We start from the raw sequence: 14,117 nt of genomic DNA, 5'->3' as shown, positions 1-14,117 counted from the left end.
AAAGGGTGCAACCCATTTTAAAGACTGAAAATACAGTGATTACAAAGAAGATGGGCTTTCTTTAGTTGCTAAGAATACAGCATGGAGAAGTGTTTAGATAACTTTGCATATTAGAAGAGAAACTCCAAAAATAGTTATTGTCAGGTTTATTTTCCCTTCATAGTGATACTTTGTTTTCCTGGAGAGGGCCACTGAAGCAATTGATTTTGAGAATTGTTTATTCCAAAGGAATAAAAACCATTGTTGTAAGGACTCAAGGACCTTCCTTAAAATTATGTGATGCACGTTGGCAGACTTAATTTTTTTGTCCAGAGCATGTTAGATGCCTGCTTTGGTTTTGCCTCTAAAACAATTTATCTCTGAAATGTGCTAAAAGCTGCACAGACAGGAAAAAAACTGCAAAGAGTCTTTCTGTTATCTGGGCTTGGAAACACCTGCCATTTGTTACCCCTGTCCTAGAACCATCTTTCAAGCATTGTCCAGCTTTTTGTTCTAGGTTTTTGTGATCTGTGTGACAAAGCAAAATTCAGTACTTGGAAAGAGAAAACTGATCTTATCCAAGAAATGGCAGAACTGTCTTTGTACATGCTGGAGTTTTTCAGAAACATTAGTTCTCCTTTTTGTTCCTGATGTGTTCACAGTGTTTTCATGCCATGGACAGCACTGAGCCCGTGGCATTTTTATTTATCAAACTAAGCATATTAATATTTACATATTAATGAGGACTGGGCAATAGTTTTTTGTGGCAGGCAAGCTCTTAGTAGTAGTTGATAGGCACTCTCTTTTATGCAGGGTATTGATTTCTGCTGAGTTTAGTTTGGGTGAGAGGCAGCAGTCAGGAACTTCTACCTCTCATATAATCCTCTCTTAAAGAACTGGAGTTCCCAGTGCTGTAGAGCCTGACACTTCCTACCAGCTATAAATTCTTCTGCCGTTTTTGAGAATGGAACTATATAAAAGGTTACATATACCTGAGAGCAACTGTAATCCTGAGTTATTAGAGGACTTAAGAAGTAAAGGACTATTTTTCTTCATACAACATGCTATATGAGTTTTTTAAATTTTTATTTCTCTGTTCTGATAGTATGTTTAGTTTAATGAGGTGTCTTGTAGTGAAAATAAATGTTTAACTTCAGTTGCGGACACTTCTGTAGGAATGCTTATGCCTGGAAACACACAGATGTTGGAGCCATGGAAGGAACCACAGATGAACTTTGCTGGTTCTTAGGTCTTACAGGCTAATGGAACCTTTCTCCCTTCCAAGGTCTTTAGAATTTCCTGGTTAAAAAAACAAAAGTTCTGTGGGATTTTTTATTATCCATTAGTCTTGTCTGTCTAACTTAATTGGTTTGTGTTTACTCTTGACAGTTTGCTTTTCTTACTTTGCCTTTCTTTTGGAAGAGGAAGGCAAGTGATCATCCTTCAAACTTCTGCCACATTAATTTCACAAGAAATCCAATTTTTCCCCCCCATCCGCTCTGGTATATTCTAAAATGATGTACCTAAGAGAAAATGGATGTATCTTGGTACTTTCAAAAAATGAGCAGCCTAATGGTTTTTAATTTGGCAAAGTGCAGGAAGGTAATTTCTCTACTTTTACTGTTCTTTTGCAGGGGTGCCAAATACATTACTTCCGGTATAAGGAAGTTGGTTTAAATATGAGCCTTGGCCTATATCAGTCAAAGAAAGAGCTAGTTAAGACATTATTTCACTATTTTTATTTGATCTTGGATTAAGTTGAGAATTTTGAGAGGGCAAACCTTTTCCCATAGATGAGAGGAAGAGAAGTTTGTGACTGCTTATGTTGCACATAACTTCCAGAAGAAAGGCCAAATGAAATTATTTAAGTGCTAAGAAGCACCTTTCTAATTCTTTGAGAAGTTGATAGTTGTGTCAGAATTTAAAAACAGAAAAATGTTGCTCAGTGTTTGGTGCAAATACTTGATATTCTCATACATATGTAAATGTGGGTGATACCTCACTTTTTTCACCATCGGCTTGTGGTTACAATGCAGAATAAAACAATATTTGTGTCTAGAAGTTTCAGTTTAACAGTTGAGCTTCTTTTTTTGGATACTGTCCAGATCCTTAATAGAAAGGTAATGCTTACAATGCACACCTTGCAGTAGATAAAGGAAAATGACTGGAGAAGTCCAGACTTGACTGGGCTTCCAACTGGAAACAGCAGCACTCAGCTGAGAAATTTACTCCTGGCCTGTAAGGTTTTTTAGGGTCTTTTGTCTCTTTATTTTCAAGAATTTTAAGATACAGAAGCAGATAAGTCTTAATAGCATTCACTTTAATTGTGGATCAGCTGTATTGAATCGACCTCTACCTGTAACATGACAGGATTTTCAGTTGCCAATAACCTATAAGTGCTTTGTCTTTGGATTTCTTTCACAGTTAACTCACTGAAGAAAAAAGGGTTTTTAATCTTGTAAAGGCTTTTTAATCTTACATTTCACTGTATTAATTAAATGAGAGCTAGAAACTTTCTAATAGGAAACCCATTGTCCAGAGAAGACAGTATGCAAATCAGGACAAAACGCTCTGCTGCTGCCTGCTATTCTCTCACAAGGCAAGTTTGTCTTCAAGCTTAATGCTGATTACTTAATGTCCTTCTGAACCATAGCAAGCTTTCTACATAGCTTCTCTCTTGTTCTTTAGAGTTTTATATGTAAATATATCTATCTGTATCTTGACTGTCAGCTCCCTGTTTTAACACTACAGTCATTCTTCATGAGGTGAAGACCATCTTGACCTTGGTGAAGCTCCCATGTTGTGACTCTTGTGTCCCAGCTTTTCTCCCTTAAGTATGTCCTCCATCTACACAAGGAGGAAACAGCCTCTTCATTTGCTGCTTTTCCCCTTCCTTAATCCCAGCATAGTCATTCTTCAAAGGGGTAGGGATGGATAACAATCACATACACACAATATATGTAAAGCAATATTTATATATAATGTAGTGTTATTGCAATTACGTTAGATTATATTTGAAATTGTTATCATTTACAAGTAGTGTTATTTTTAATAACATTGTAATAACAATGTTGACACTTGGAATAATAATTTAAAATTATTTAAATTATATATAATGTCTCATAAAATATATACAATGGTAGTATTGGAATACCAGGTCATACATTTAGTAAATAAGTTCTCACTTGTCTGAGGTTCATTGTGGATATGAGTTTCTGGTTTCATATTGTAGCTGTGTTCTCTTAATGCTGAGGAGCCAGCTTCTGATACACTTTAAAAAAGTGCTGACTGCATTTTTTTGACTGATGTGTCTGGGCCACAAGGAGCCCATTGTTGAAGTGTAACTGCCTGCACTGTTAGTCTTCAGTATCAAATGGGCGGTATGTCAGATTCTGCTTAGCTTAGTACTCCGTGAAAATGGACCAATATTCAGTAGGATATTAACATTCTGTAAGTGTTCAAACAACAGTTGAACTTAGGAATTGTCTGTTTGTGACTTCAGGATGAATTAACTAAAATTTTAGTGCATTAAGTACTCACTTGACTACTTATTTGCAAGCTCAATGGCTTTAGTGTCTTAACAACATACATGGCAAACTAAGGCCACTTCTGAGCATTTCAAACAGGACAGCTTAGCATGAGTTCGTGCTGAGTCAGAGGAAAATCGTACAAATGTCTCCCTGATATTAGCAGGGAAGGAAGTTGTGCTGCTGCCTTCAGATAAGAAATTGAATTGTTCTAAATGGTGGCAATTTCTTAAGAGTTTTTTGAACGCTTACTTCTAAAAATGTAAGCTTGTAAATGACAGCTTATTTGGCAGACCCATGTCTGGGAGCATTTTGGAAGCTTTATCCAATACATGACCAAGGATTATGTGAGATGATGGAATTTCAGTAAAGGAAGAGATTTGATAAAGATCTTACGTTGTGTTTTGGTTTTGTTCCCTCCCTCCCACCCCAGTCCCATTGCTGGCAGTTACGAAAGCACTTCCTGTGTGGCATCTCCACTGGACCCAAATGGACACTTTAATGTAGTCATTAAAGAGGAACCAGCAGATGACTATGACTACGAGTCAAATACTGGCACTCAAGGTATAACCGTGAAACAGGAAGACACGGATGAAGAAACTGATGAATATTCCAACACTGATGATGATGATCCCATTGTACAGAAACACCTGATGAGGCGCCATGAAACAGATGGAATTGATGGAGAATTCAGGTCTAGGAAGCGTATGCTCACCAGTCCTTCAGGTGTTGCCAAAGCAAAAATGTTAAAACTGGATAGTGGTAAGATGCCTGTGGTCTATTTGGAACCTTGTGCAGTCACAAAGAGCACAGTGAAGATATCTGAGCTGCCGCAGACCATGCTTTCCTCTTGCAAGAAGGATAAATCCCCTCTGAGTGCAATCCTGGATTCGTTGCCTGTGTGTTTTGAAAATCACAAGGACTCTTGCTCAGGCACAGTCTCTGTAGCCAAGGAGTTAGTTACGAAAAAAGAATCTCCTGGGAATAAAATGTCACAGAAATACTCTTCAATTGGAGAGGCCCAGTGGGCTCTATCCAAATCACCTAATTTTAATCTCAGGGGCTCAATCAGTTGTGGCTTTTCGGATAAAGAGATCTGTAGCAGAAGGCGGCCTGGTGTACTGAAGAATCCCATGTCCCTCAAAGGCTCTGGTAACAATCAGACCACCGTATCATCAGTTACAACTAAAAGAGGAAGGCCACGGAAACTTAAAATTTCCAAGGCTGGTCGACCACCTAAAGGTATAGGGAAAACGGTAATAATGAGCAAGAACACCTCTCTGGGGCCTGGGAGTATCCTTCCAGATGTTAAACCAGACCTTGAAGATGTTGATGGTGTCCTTTTTGTGTCCTTTGCATCAAAGGTAAAATGTCACTGTTTTGAATAAAATTCAAAAGCTTTTATAACAATGTCTCAGTTTTAAGTCCTTGGTGCTTGCAAGCTGAAGGTGTATTTTCTTTTAAACTGAGTTTGGAGGTTTGTGGCCTCTTTCCAAATCTGTCCCTATATTATTCGTAATGTTTTCTTACTTCTTAGCTGCTTAGGGGAAAGTAGTGGGATCTAGAGTCCTGTATAAAAGAATTCTTGCTTCTCTAATAATCAGTCTCAGGTTTTGAATAATTTGGTAATATTTTGATGTGGCTTAGTTTGCATCTAAGTGTTTTATGGTATTTTACACTTACTCAAGGCTCTTTATGTACATAGGAAGCTCTTGACATTAACACTGTTGATAGAGCTGGAGAAGAGTCACAGAATCTTCAGGTTCCCCTGTTGACTACAAGTGATCCAGGTACATTTTTCTATTTTTTATGAGTGGCTCTTCCCTGCAATAAGGGAATTTGTAAAGATACTCTGAAAAATTAATAATTAAGTCAATTTTTTGCATGGTAAATGTTTTTTATGTGTTCTCGCTTCTTATTTTTTGAGTAGATTGTCAAGCAAGAATACAGGTGCTGGAAAAGGAACTGATGGAAGAGCTGAAGACCTTGAGGCATAAGCAAGTAATACATCCCAGCCTTCAGGAAGGTAAGCAGGTGGTGTACACGCTGTTACATGGGGTTGATTATTATATTTAATCATACTGAGTTGATAATTTGCTACTGTTTGCAGTACTGTACATGTCTAGTAGAGCTGGGATATGTGTTTTCATTTTCACACATTTTTGCTGCAAACTAGGAAATGTGGAGGTGGCAAAAGACAAATCCTGAATCTCCAACAGGAGAGCAGGAATTTGCGTGTCATGTCTCTTGCAGAAGTTGCTGAGCCTTCAGACTGTGCCTGGTTTGTAATGAGCTAAACTTAGTTGAGAGCAGATGAAGTTGATTTTACTTCTTCATAAAAATAGGCATTCCCTGGTAGTGGAGGAGCTAGAGATCCAACAACGCTTAACTAAGACTGTGTATGCTGTGTTTGAGTCTGTATTTCTTTGAGTTCTTGTAGATTCAGGTTCAGTAGCCACATAAAAGGGCCAAGCAAGGTACTTGTATTTCATGATCTTTTATTTATATACAATATTATCCAAAGGTAGATGGAAGAAGGTCAAGGATCCACACAACACAACCTTCTTTCTACTGATAATGTTGAAAGACTGTAGCAATAATAGTCCTCAGATCGATGACATTAACACAGGCATCAGAGCAGGTGATGAAATTACTGATTGTAGTGGAAGTGTTGTACCTCACGCTCCTGAGGTCCTGGCCCTGAATTTTTCAAACATGTAACTGTAACACTGTAGGGACTGAGACTCCAAATACTGATACTCTGAGACAAGCTGTTCTGGGTCCTCAGAGCTTCTGTGGTGAAGAATGCTGGATTATCTTGAGTGGTTTATGCATGGGGTATGATGGCTGTAATTTTTTGCAATTATATAAAGGGATGCCTTTGGCTCTTGATAGTGTGGAGCTGACATTTCTGTCTTTCAGCTTTGCAAAAGGGTCACAAGAAGGGGAGTAGAGAGCTCTTAGAGCTGTGTCCCAGATGTGGTGGAAATAAACCAAGATAACCCATCTCTATTCAGGTTGTACCATGGTGGTATAGCATCAGTGTTGGCAGTTGTATCATGAAAATGCAGTTTTCCCTTGCCATGAGTCCAGAAATGGGCATCCCTGTTTTCTAGTGACCTCACTGTTGAACTTGCCCTCACAGGTCCGTGTGTGTTGTCATGCCTTATGTTACCACCGTGTTTTTAAAAATGGTGGCAAAATCCCTTCTGTGATCAGCTGCTGGGAATGCTGATACAGCACTAAACAAATGATACAGTACTGTTAAGCCTTCGTGTGGCCCTGCTGGATGTTATCTTTACCCAAGAAAAGTATCATAAAATTACAATTTGTTGGCAACTACAGCACTAGTGAGGGCAGGTTTACTCAGGAGATGATCTCCTGAGCTGAGAACTTGTACAACCCACATGCTTTTCCTCCAGCTTCTGGAGTGGTACTGAAGTGTGTAGTCAAGAACCTTAAGATTCTTTTTGAGATTCACTGATGAAATGTTGAAGCTGTAGCTGAACCCCACAATTGCTGTCGATTTGTGAAGTTAAGAACATAGTGACTGAGTCTGTCTAGGTCTTAGGGGTACCAGAACTGCAGGAAGATGCTTCATTAAGAAGGGAATCCAGCTTAAGCATGTTAGAAGGAAAACTTGTGCTGGAGTACTGGAATGCTATGAAATTCCTCTTCTATCTGAGCTGATTTGAATCTCATATTATATTCCTGCAAATCAAAGGCACTGTTGCCATGCATTGCATTTCAGATTTATCAACTGCAGCTGATGGAGAGGAGAAGGTTTTTTTTAGGTTCTTCATTTGCTATGATTTGATTATTGCAACTGAAATTTAGCAATACTATTGAGATGATAGAAATCAGTAAATGTGATCGTTCACCTGTCACGTATGGGAATGTCTGTACTGACAGAAAACTGTTACCACTTGTTCTCTTCTGGGTGCCTGTGTGCATTCCATGTAGCTCTTGGAGTCATCCTCTTGTTTTTTTCTGGGTGATCCTAAACTGGAATAATAGATGTTGTATGTGGGTGATATTCTTATTTTTGTTTAAGTGTTAAATAAAGATAGGCTTGGTTTTGGAGATGACAGAATGGAAAAATAAACTCTGTGCTCTTTCCATTTTATTTGAAATAGAGTCTGAAAAGAAACGGATGGCATCTTGACATGTGGCTGTTGACAAGTTTTTCTACAAAGTGCCAGATTTACTTGCTTGCTTCTCATTTTCCCTATGTAGATATGAAAATTATATCTCACTTGACTGCCTTTGATAACAGTGTGTGTTCAAACAGTGTCTGAGATTTGTTCCAAGTCAGTTGTTTCCGGGCTCTGTAATCTGGTCATTGTTGCCACTTATTAACATAAATGTGTACCACCAACACGGAGTTATCTATGCAGATACTACTTACGTTTTTTGAGCCTTGTCAAGTCAAACACTTTCAGTTTCAAAACTCACACATTTAATGTATTAATTTCAGATATGTTGACAACAGGAGCAACATTCGTAGGTTTCTATAGCTAAAAACCAAAATAGATGTTCTCAGCTCCCAACTGTGAGCTGAATTTGATTGACAGCGTTAATTTCTGGAATTCAGTTTCTTTATGGTCATTTTTCCCCCTTGCTTCAAGGGGGAAAAGGTGTTTTATTTCAAAGTACCAATTCCAGAGAAAAAAATAACCTACTGAGATTGGCAACATTTGATGACCCAAGTTCTGAATCACTGTCTAAATACAAGTTTATATCATAGCAAATAAACATATGCACACATTCTTCAGAGCTAAAATGTGCTTTGCTCTTGTCTCTTATTGCTGGTTGAAACTGATGTGTGTGTGGTGTATGTTCTTGCACAGGATTAGTTTTTAGTACAGAAGGGGATGTGTAAGTACTGCTGGCAGGATTCATAATTTAGGTAGTGATATGAAATGTAAGCTGGAGTTGGGTTCAGGCAGTAACTCTAATCTTCAAGGATGTAGACAGTGCTGACTTTTTCAGAAAAAAAAAGCAAAAACTTTATTACAATGTGGTTAATAAATTTCGGTGAAAACCTAAGTAGTAATCAAGAAAACTATAAAAAGTAATTCAATCTTTTTTCCCCCCTCAATTTCCATTGCATAAAATGCTCTTTAATTCATACCTGCTGTAAATCCAGGATAGGTAACAGTTGTAAGTGTTAATGCGCTTTTTGAAGTCTCATGAATAGTGGCTGAATGCTAGAAAAGATTGTGTAACTTAGTGGTTTATCTTTTAGTAAATATCTTGACTTTCTTTTTTTTAACATCTTGCTGCGTTGAGACATTTACTGATACTTGTCTTTTATAGTGGGATTGAAGTTAAATTCTGTGGACCCAACAATGAGCATCGACTTGAAATATTTGGGTGTGCAGCTTCCTCTCTCTTACTCAAATTACTCTTTATGGAGCTATCCAGGGACCAATCCCAGTTCTCCAGGTGGGTAGAGTATGAATTTGCTGAAATCCCAAGTATTACCTTTTTATAATCAATGATGAGAAGGAGAGAATGGTCATTTAGTTCAGCTTGATAACTTAAAGAGATTAAAATGGTATTGAAAGGACAAAATATGAGAACTTCCTTGAATCATTATGTGGTTACTGGCCAAGGAGTCCTGAGTAATTGTAGCTGGATTGTCTTCAGCCTTCCTGTTTACTGATGGTTGTGATGTCTAGTTTATTTTATACTGACCTCTCAAATTGCTCTGAAAAAGCCCAAGCAATCTAAATTTGTCTAATGTTGTTCACATGCAAAACAAAAAAATGTTGTCTTTTACAGAGCTGAGTGTCAAAATTTTCCAGGAGAGCTTGAGATGCCACTTGGGACCTACCCTATAACTACTAGATAATTATTTATTACAGAAGTTTTGACCAATTGTGCTTTTTTAAACTAATTTGGTATCCAAGCAAGTGCATTTCTCACTATACTGTGACTATGATTCTAATACTGTTGGTAGATACTATTTTTGATTATGAACTGGTTGGACAAAGCATAGCTTATTTTATATGCTTATCTTTTTTATCCTTAACTTTTTCTCCCACAGTAGTAATCTGATACCGTGTCTTTTTTAATCTGCTGCTTTTGGGAGCTGGTTGAGGCAGACATTGAATCTCAACTTTGTTTACACAGCAAGAGAGAGAGATTAAGTTCAGAAGACTTCTGTCAGCTTAGTGTCAAATGCAATTATTTCTAGCTTAGCAATATCTTAAATGGCTGCAGAGATCCCTATAAGTATTTTTGCATTTCATCTTGGCTCTCAGAGCTAATGGGTAACTTGACAGACATGCCACTGTTTGCCTTTTGTGGTTATTCACTGTCCCTGCCCTTAACTGAATTTAACAGAACACCAAAAAATTAATGAAGTTTCTATAGGTCTTATAAAAGTTATTGGTGCAATGAAGGTCAAGCATCAAATTACTCTTCTTGCTGAGGGAGGCTGTAGTATTGTCTTAAAACCTGCCTCTTCCATTTTAGCCTGCTAATTAGTTGATTGGCCTGTTAGACTTTTGGAATCAACTGCTTGCACCATTGCTAAGGAGACTTAAACTGAAAATACAGAAGACAACTTTTGTATGGGATAGCAGATGCATGACCATACAGCAGGACTCTACAGGAAGCTTGGCTTTGTTAAGTGTTCTGTTAACTGGGGGGGAAAAAGTAAAAATCAAGTTGATTCAAACCTTTTGATTTGCCACTGTTGATCTACCATTGAAGAGGAAAAAGCAGAGTTTGCTAAGACACTGATAGAATTAGTTCATAAACTAAGGCTAACTTTCTTCTTTCCCAGATACTGGGTTTCCTTTTGTTTCCAGGACAGGAAAAACAAACGATTTCACAAAAATCAAAGGCTGGCGAGGGAAGCTTCATGGTGCTTCTAGAAATGAAGGTAAAAAACAAAAGTTAGAGAAGTCAGTGTACGTATTTCCAACACATGGCCTTTTTCTTCACCTTCTGTATATCTTGCAGTTTGGTATTTGTGTGTGACTGAAGAAATTTATATTTTTATATTGAAACTGTATTTTTTTAGTACTGATTCCATAGTCAGAATGGAGGTTTATGAAGGAAGAGAGAAACTTACTCTGAGTAAGATAAAAATGTCTGTGTTCTGTTCTACACAAAAGACTTGAGTGAAGATCAAAGCTGTAATAGTTTTGGTTTTGTTTGTCAGTTTTGAGTTTACATGGAAGAATGGTAATTCTGGAATTATGTTGCTTCAGAGGCCCTAATGAACCAGAGTAACTTTCATTTATATTGATGTATTTTTAACTCTGAATCCTGACATATTCAATTACTTTGCCACACCTCAGGGAGAAATAGATCATGGGCAATTTGCCAATTTTTAAATTTTCTGTTTATGTTAAATGTTTATACTGAACCTTCTGCACTTTTCTACAGTTTTGTTGGAATATTCCAGATTTGTTGTGGTGTACTGAATAGACCAGGTGTTTAGGACAAAAAAAGAATAGAAACACAAGAGGCCCTGCCTCTTGAAGGCCTACAGTTTCTGTGAGTAGATACTGTCTGAGGTCTGGCTGAGATGGAGTTTGTTTTCCTCATAAAAGCTCTCTCAGTATTGTGCTCTGCCTTGGTAGCTGGAAAGGTGTTGATAGCACAGCAGTGTTTTGGGTGCTGCTGAGCAGCGCTCGCAGAGCACCGAGGCTGCCTCTCCAACATTCCTCCCTCAGCAGTAGGCGCTGGCAGGTGAGCAAGATCTTGGAAAGGGACATAGAACAGCTGACCCAAACTGATCAAAGAGATATTCCATACTGTATATCTGCTCAATACTAAAAGCTTAAGAAAAAGGAAAAAAAAGCATGAGCATTTGTTATTTATGATGTTTGTCTTCTGAAGTAACTGATACCTGTACTGAAGCCCTGCTTCCCAGTAAGTGCCTGGACATCACCTGCTGATGGGAGGTAGAGAATCAGTCTTGTGTTTTCCTTTGCTTCCACACATGGCCTTTGTTCTTGCTTTATTAAATTGCTTTTATCTTGGCTCACGAGATTTTTTGCAGTTTACTTTCAGTCCCTCACTCTGCTGAGAAGGGGAGCGATAGAGCGGCTTGGTGGGCATCTGGATTCCAGCCCACAACAAATGCACATGTGAGATCTCCACAGAAACAGTTGTTCAGGCCGTTGGTTGTATTTCAGAGTGGATTGTATTTGGTGTACCTATGCTATATGCAATTCTTTTAGAAGAGTGCAATTTTTTAGATACATATTTACCTATTCTATAGTATTTAATTATGATAAGATTTGTCAATGTGTTTTTCCAGGGGTTAAAGTACCCTTTATTTATTTAGGTGGCAGTTCAGAAGGTTCGTTGAAAAATCGTTCAGCATTCTGTAGTGACAAGCTGGATGAGTACCTGGAAAATGAGGGGAAATTAATGGAAACAAGTATGGGGTTCTCTTCTAACACTCCCACTTCTCCTGTGGTGTATCAGCTTCCCACTAAGAGCACTAGCTATGTGCGAACACTCGACAGTGTTTTAAAGAAACAGTCCACTGTAATTCCATCAACTTCTTTCACATTCAAGCCTCTTCCTTCATCATCTACCTCTAGGAAGACAAAGACTAAAACCAGACAGACATCTACAAATAGTAGAGTAAAGTCATCTTACAGGCCTATTCTGCCTTCACCTTTTCCTGCAAAGCAGAAACAGAACTCATCAGTGTCAGGGGAAAAGGCTTCTAAGTCTGCTAGCAGTTTGAGTAACCAGGCAGATGGTTTTGTGCTACCAGCTGTAGATGAAAATACGTTACCAAAACAGATTAGTTTGCGTCAAGCACCACAACACCAACAAGCAGCTCGTCCGCCAGGTTTGTCTAAATCTCAAGTGAAGTTAATGGACTTGGAAGACTGTGCTCTCTGGGATGGGAAACCACGGACCTATATTACAGAAGAGCGAGCAGACATCTCTTTGGCAACCCTGCTTACAGCTCAGGTAGGTCTGTCATTGTTTCTTTCCTTTCTGTACTGTTGCTTTTTTTAATGAGCCAACATACTGACATTTCATAGAGATTCAGAAAAATAAGACTGAAGCTGCTAAGGAGCGTGACAGAGCATGAGATCATTTGTGGCGTAGTCTTTGTGGTGAAAGTTGAGGAGTGGTGACTTAGCAGTATGTGAAAAAACTAATCGTGATATAGTGTATTGATACAAGTAAATAATTTGAATTACCAAAAATCTTCACTGTTAAAGGTTCTGTTATTACAATTGTTATTCAGCAACTGCATTTCCTTGCTGTTTGTCGCTTTTATTTTTTTCAGTTGAGCTAAGTGCAAGACAATCATGGTCATGTAACTTGGTTGTCACGTGATAACCTTTTTTGCTTTTTCCACATCTTACTTATTAGCAAGATGGTTTTGGTGTTTCAAATTGACTCTCAGAAGACTTCAAATGCAAACTCTCCTGTGATTTCTTTTTAGGTATAGATAACAAATTTTTATATGTAAACAATGTAGTTGGAAAGATTATTCTGAATGAATTTTTAATGACATTTTGCATATGCTTGATTTAATTTTGCTAGATTATTCATCTGCTAAAATTTGAGGTTTATGTTTCTTTAAAACTCTTTTATAGGCATCTCTTAAAAACAAACCTATCCACAAAATAGTAAGACGACGAGCACCTCCTTGCAATAATGATTTCTGTCGACTGGGTTGTATATGTGCCAGTCTAGCCCTGGAGAAACGTCAGCCCACCCACTGCCGCAGGCCAGACTGTATGTTTGGTTGTACTTGCTTGAAGAGAAGAGTGTTGCTGGTGAAGGGGGGATCAAAACATAAGAAAATGATGAAAAAGGCTATACGAGGAAATCTTGTGCTGTACGGGACACAAGGACAACAGCAAGAAGATGAAGATATGGAAGAAGAGGGTGATGGGGAAGAAGAAGAGCTGAAGCAGAAAGATAAGAAGAAGAGAAAAAGAGTGGAATACAGTGAGTGTGGGCAATATATATATGCTTTTATATAACTGACTAGCAGGAAGTAACACCTTTTTCTTTTTTTTTCTTAATTCTTACCTGATCAGCATTTTGGGCACTGTGTAGTTGTTTATTGCAATCGAATAGCTGGAGTTTCTTTTTGGTAATTTAAATTTTTGCTCAAATCTCCATATACCTTTAAAGACTATGAGATAATTACTGCTATCAATGTTGGTAATATTCACTGTTACAGTCCTGTTATCTTTCACTGTTACCAGGTGATTATCTAGAGCTGTATTTTCTGTTGTCATGTATTGCTGCTTAGTTCATTGACTTTAGTGAAAATACAGTGATTTATGGTAGTTTCAGGCCTGGCCTAAGGTATGCTCAGAAAACCAAATTAGTAAAAGTTATCTGCCAACTTGTATTTTCAGTTTCTTGCTAGTATTACTTTTAGCAATAATTAAAAGTGAGTGTCATGTTCTCTGCTGTTCTACCAGAATAAATGAATTCTTCCATAGAGGTGTGGTAAACAAGTCTGGGGGTTTTTTTGGTGTTTTTTAATTTTTCAGTACACAGCATCAATGAAAGTCACTAATTTTCAGTGCTTTGTGTATCTACTATCACAGTACAAGTGAGCAATGATTAGTGTAGAATAATTTTGTCATCATTTCC

At 37.9% G+C, this 14,117-nt stretch overlaps 1 protein-coding gene across 9 annotated transcripts in view; it reads left to right on the top strand.

Moving 5' to 3' along the window:
• Positions 1-14,117, top strand: part of MGA (MAX dimerization protein MGA) — a 61,737-nt gene that overhangs the window by 13,815 nt on the left and 33,805 nt on the right. For 8 of the 9 annotated variants that reach the window (XM_071558376.1, XM_071558379.1, XM_071558382.1 and 5 more), the window contains exons 3-9: positions 3,940-4,870; positions 5,212-5,296; positions 5,437-5,532; positions 8,826-8,954; positions 10,303-10,401; positions 11,818-12,461; positions 13,100-13,457. In XM_071558376.1, coding sequence (XP_071414477.1) covers positions 3,940-4,870; positions 5,212-5,296; positions 5,437-5,532; positions 8,826-8,954; positions 10,303-10,401; positions 11,818-12,461; positions 13,100-13,457 — 2,342 coding nt within the window. Of the gene's footprint in view, positions 1-3,939; positions 4,871-5,211; positions 5,297-5,436; positions 5,533-8,825; positions 8,955-10,302; positions 12,462-13,099; positions 13,458-14,117 lie in introns of those variants that run through there. The other variant, XM_071558384.1, reaches the window with a different exon arrangement.

Source organism: Pithys albifrons, chromosome 6 (assembly GCF_047495875.1).
Source record: "Pithys albifrons albifrons isolate INPA30051 chromosome 6, PitAlb_v1, whole genome shotgun sequence".
NCBI classification, from domain to species: Eukaryota; Metazoa; Chordata; class Aves; order Passeriformes; family Thamnophilidae; genus Pithys; species Pithys albifrons.
Note: the sequence above shows the minus strand (reverse complement) of the source record. Positions and strands in the feature narration are given on the sequence as shown.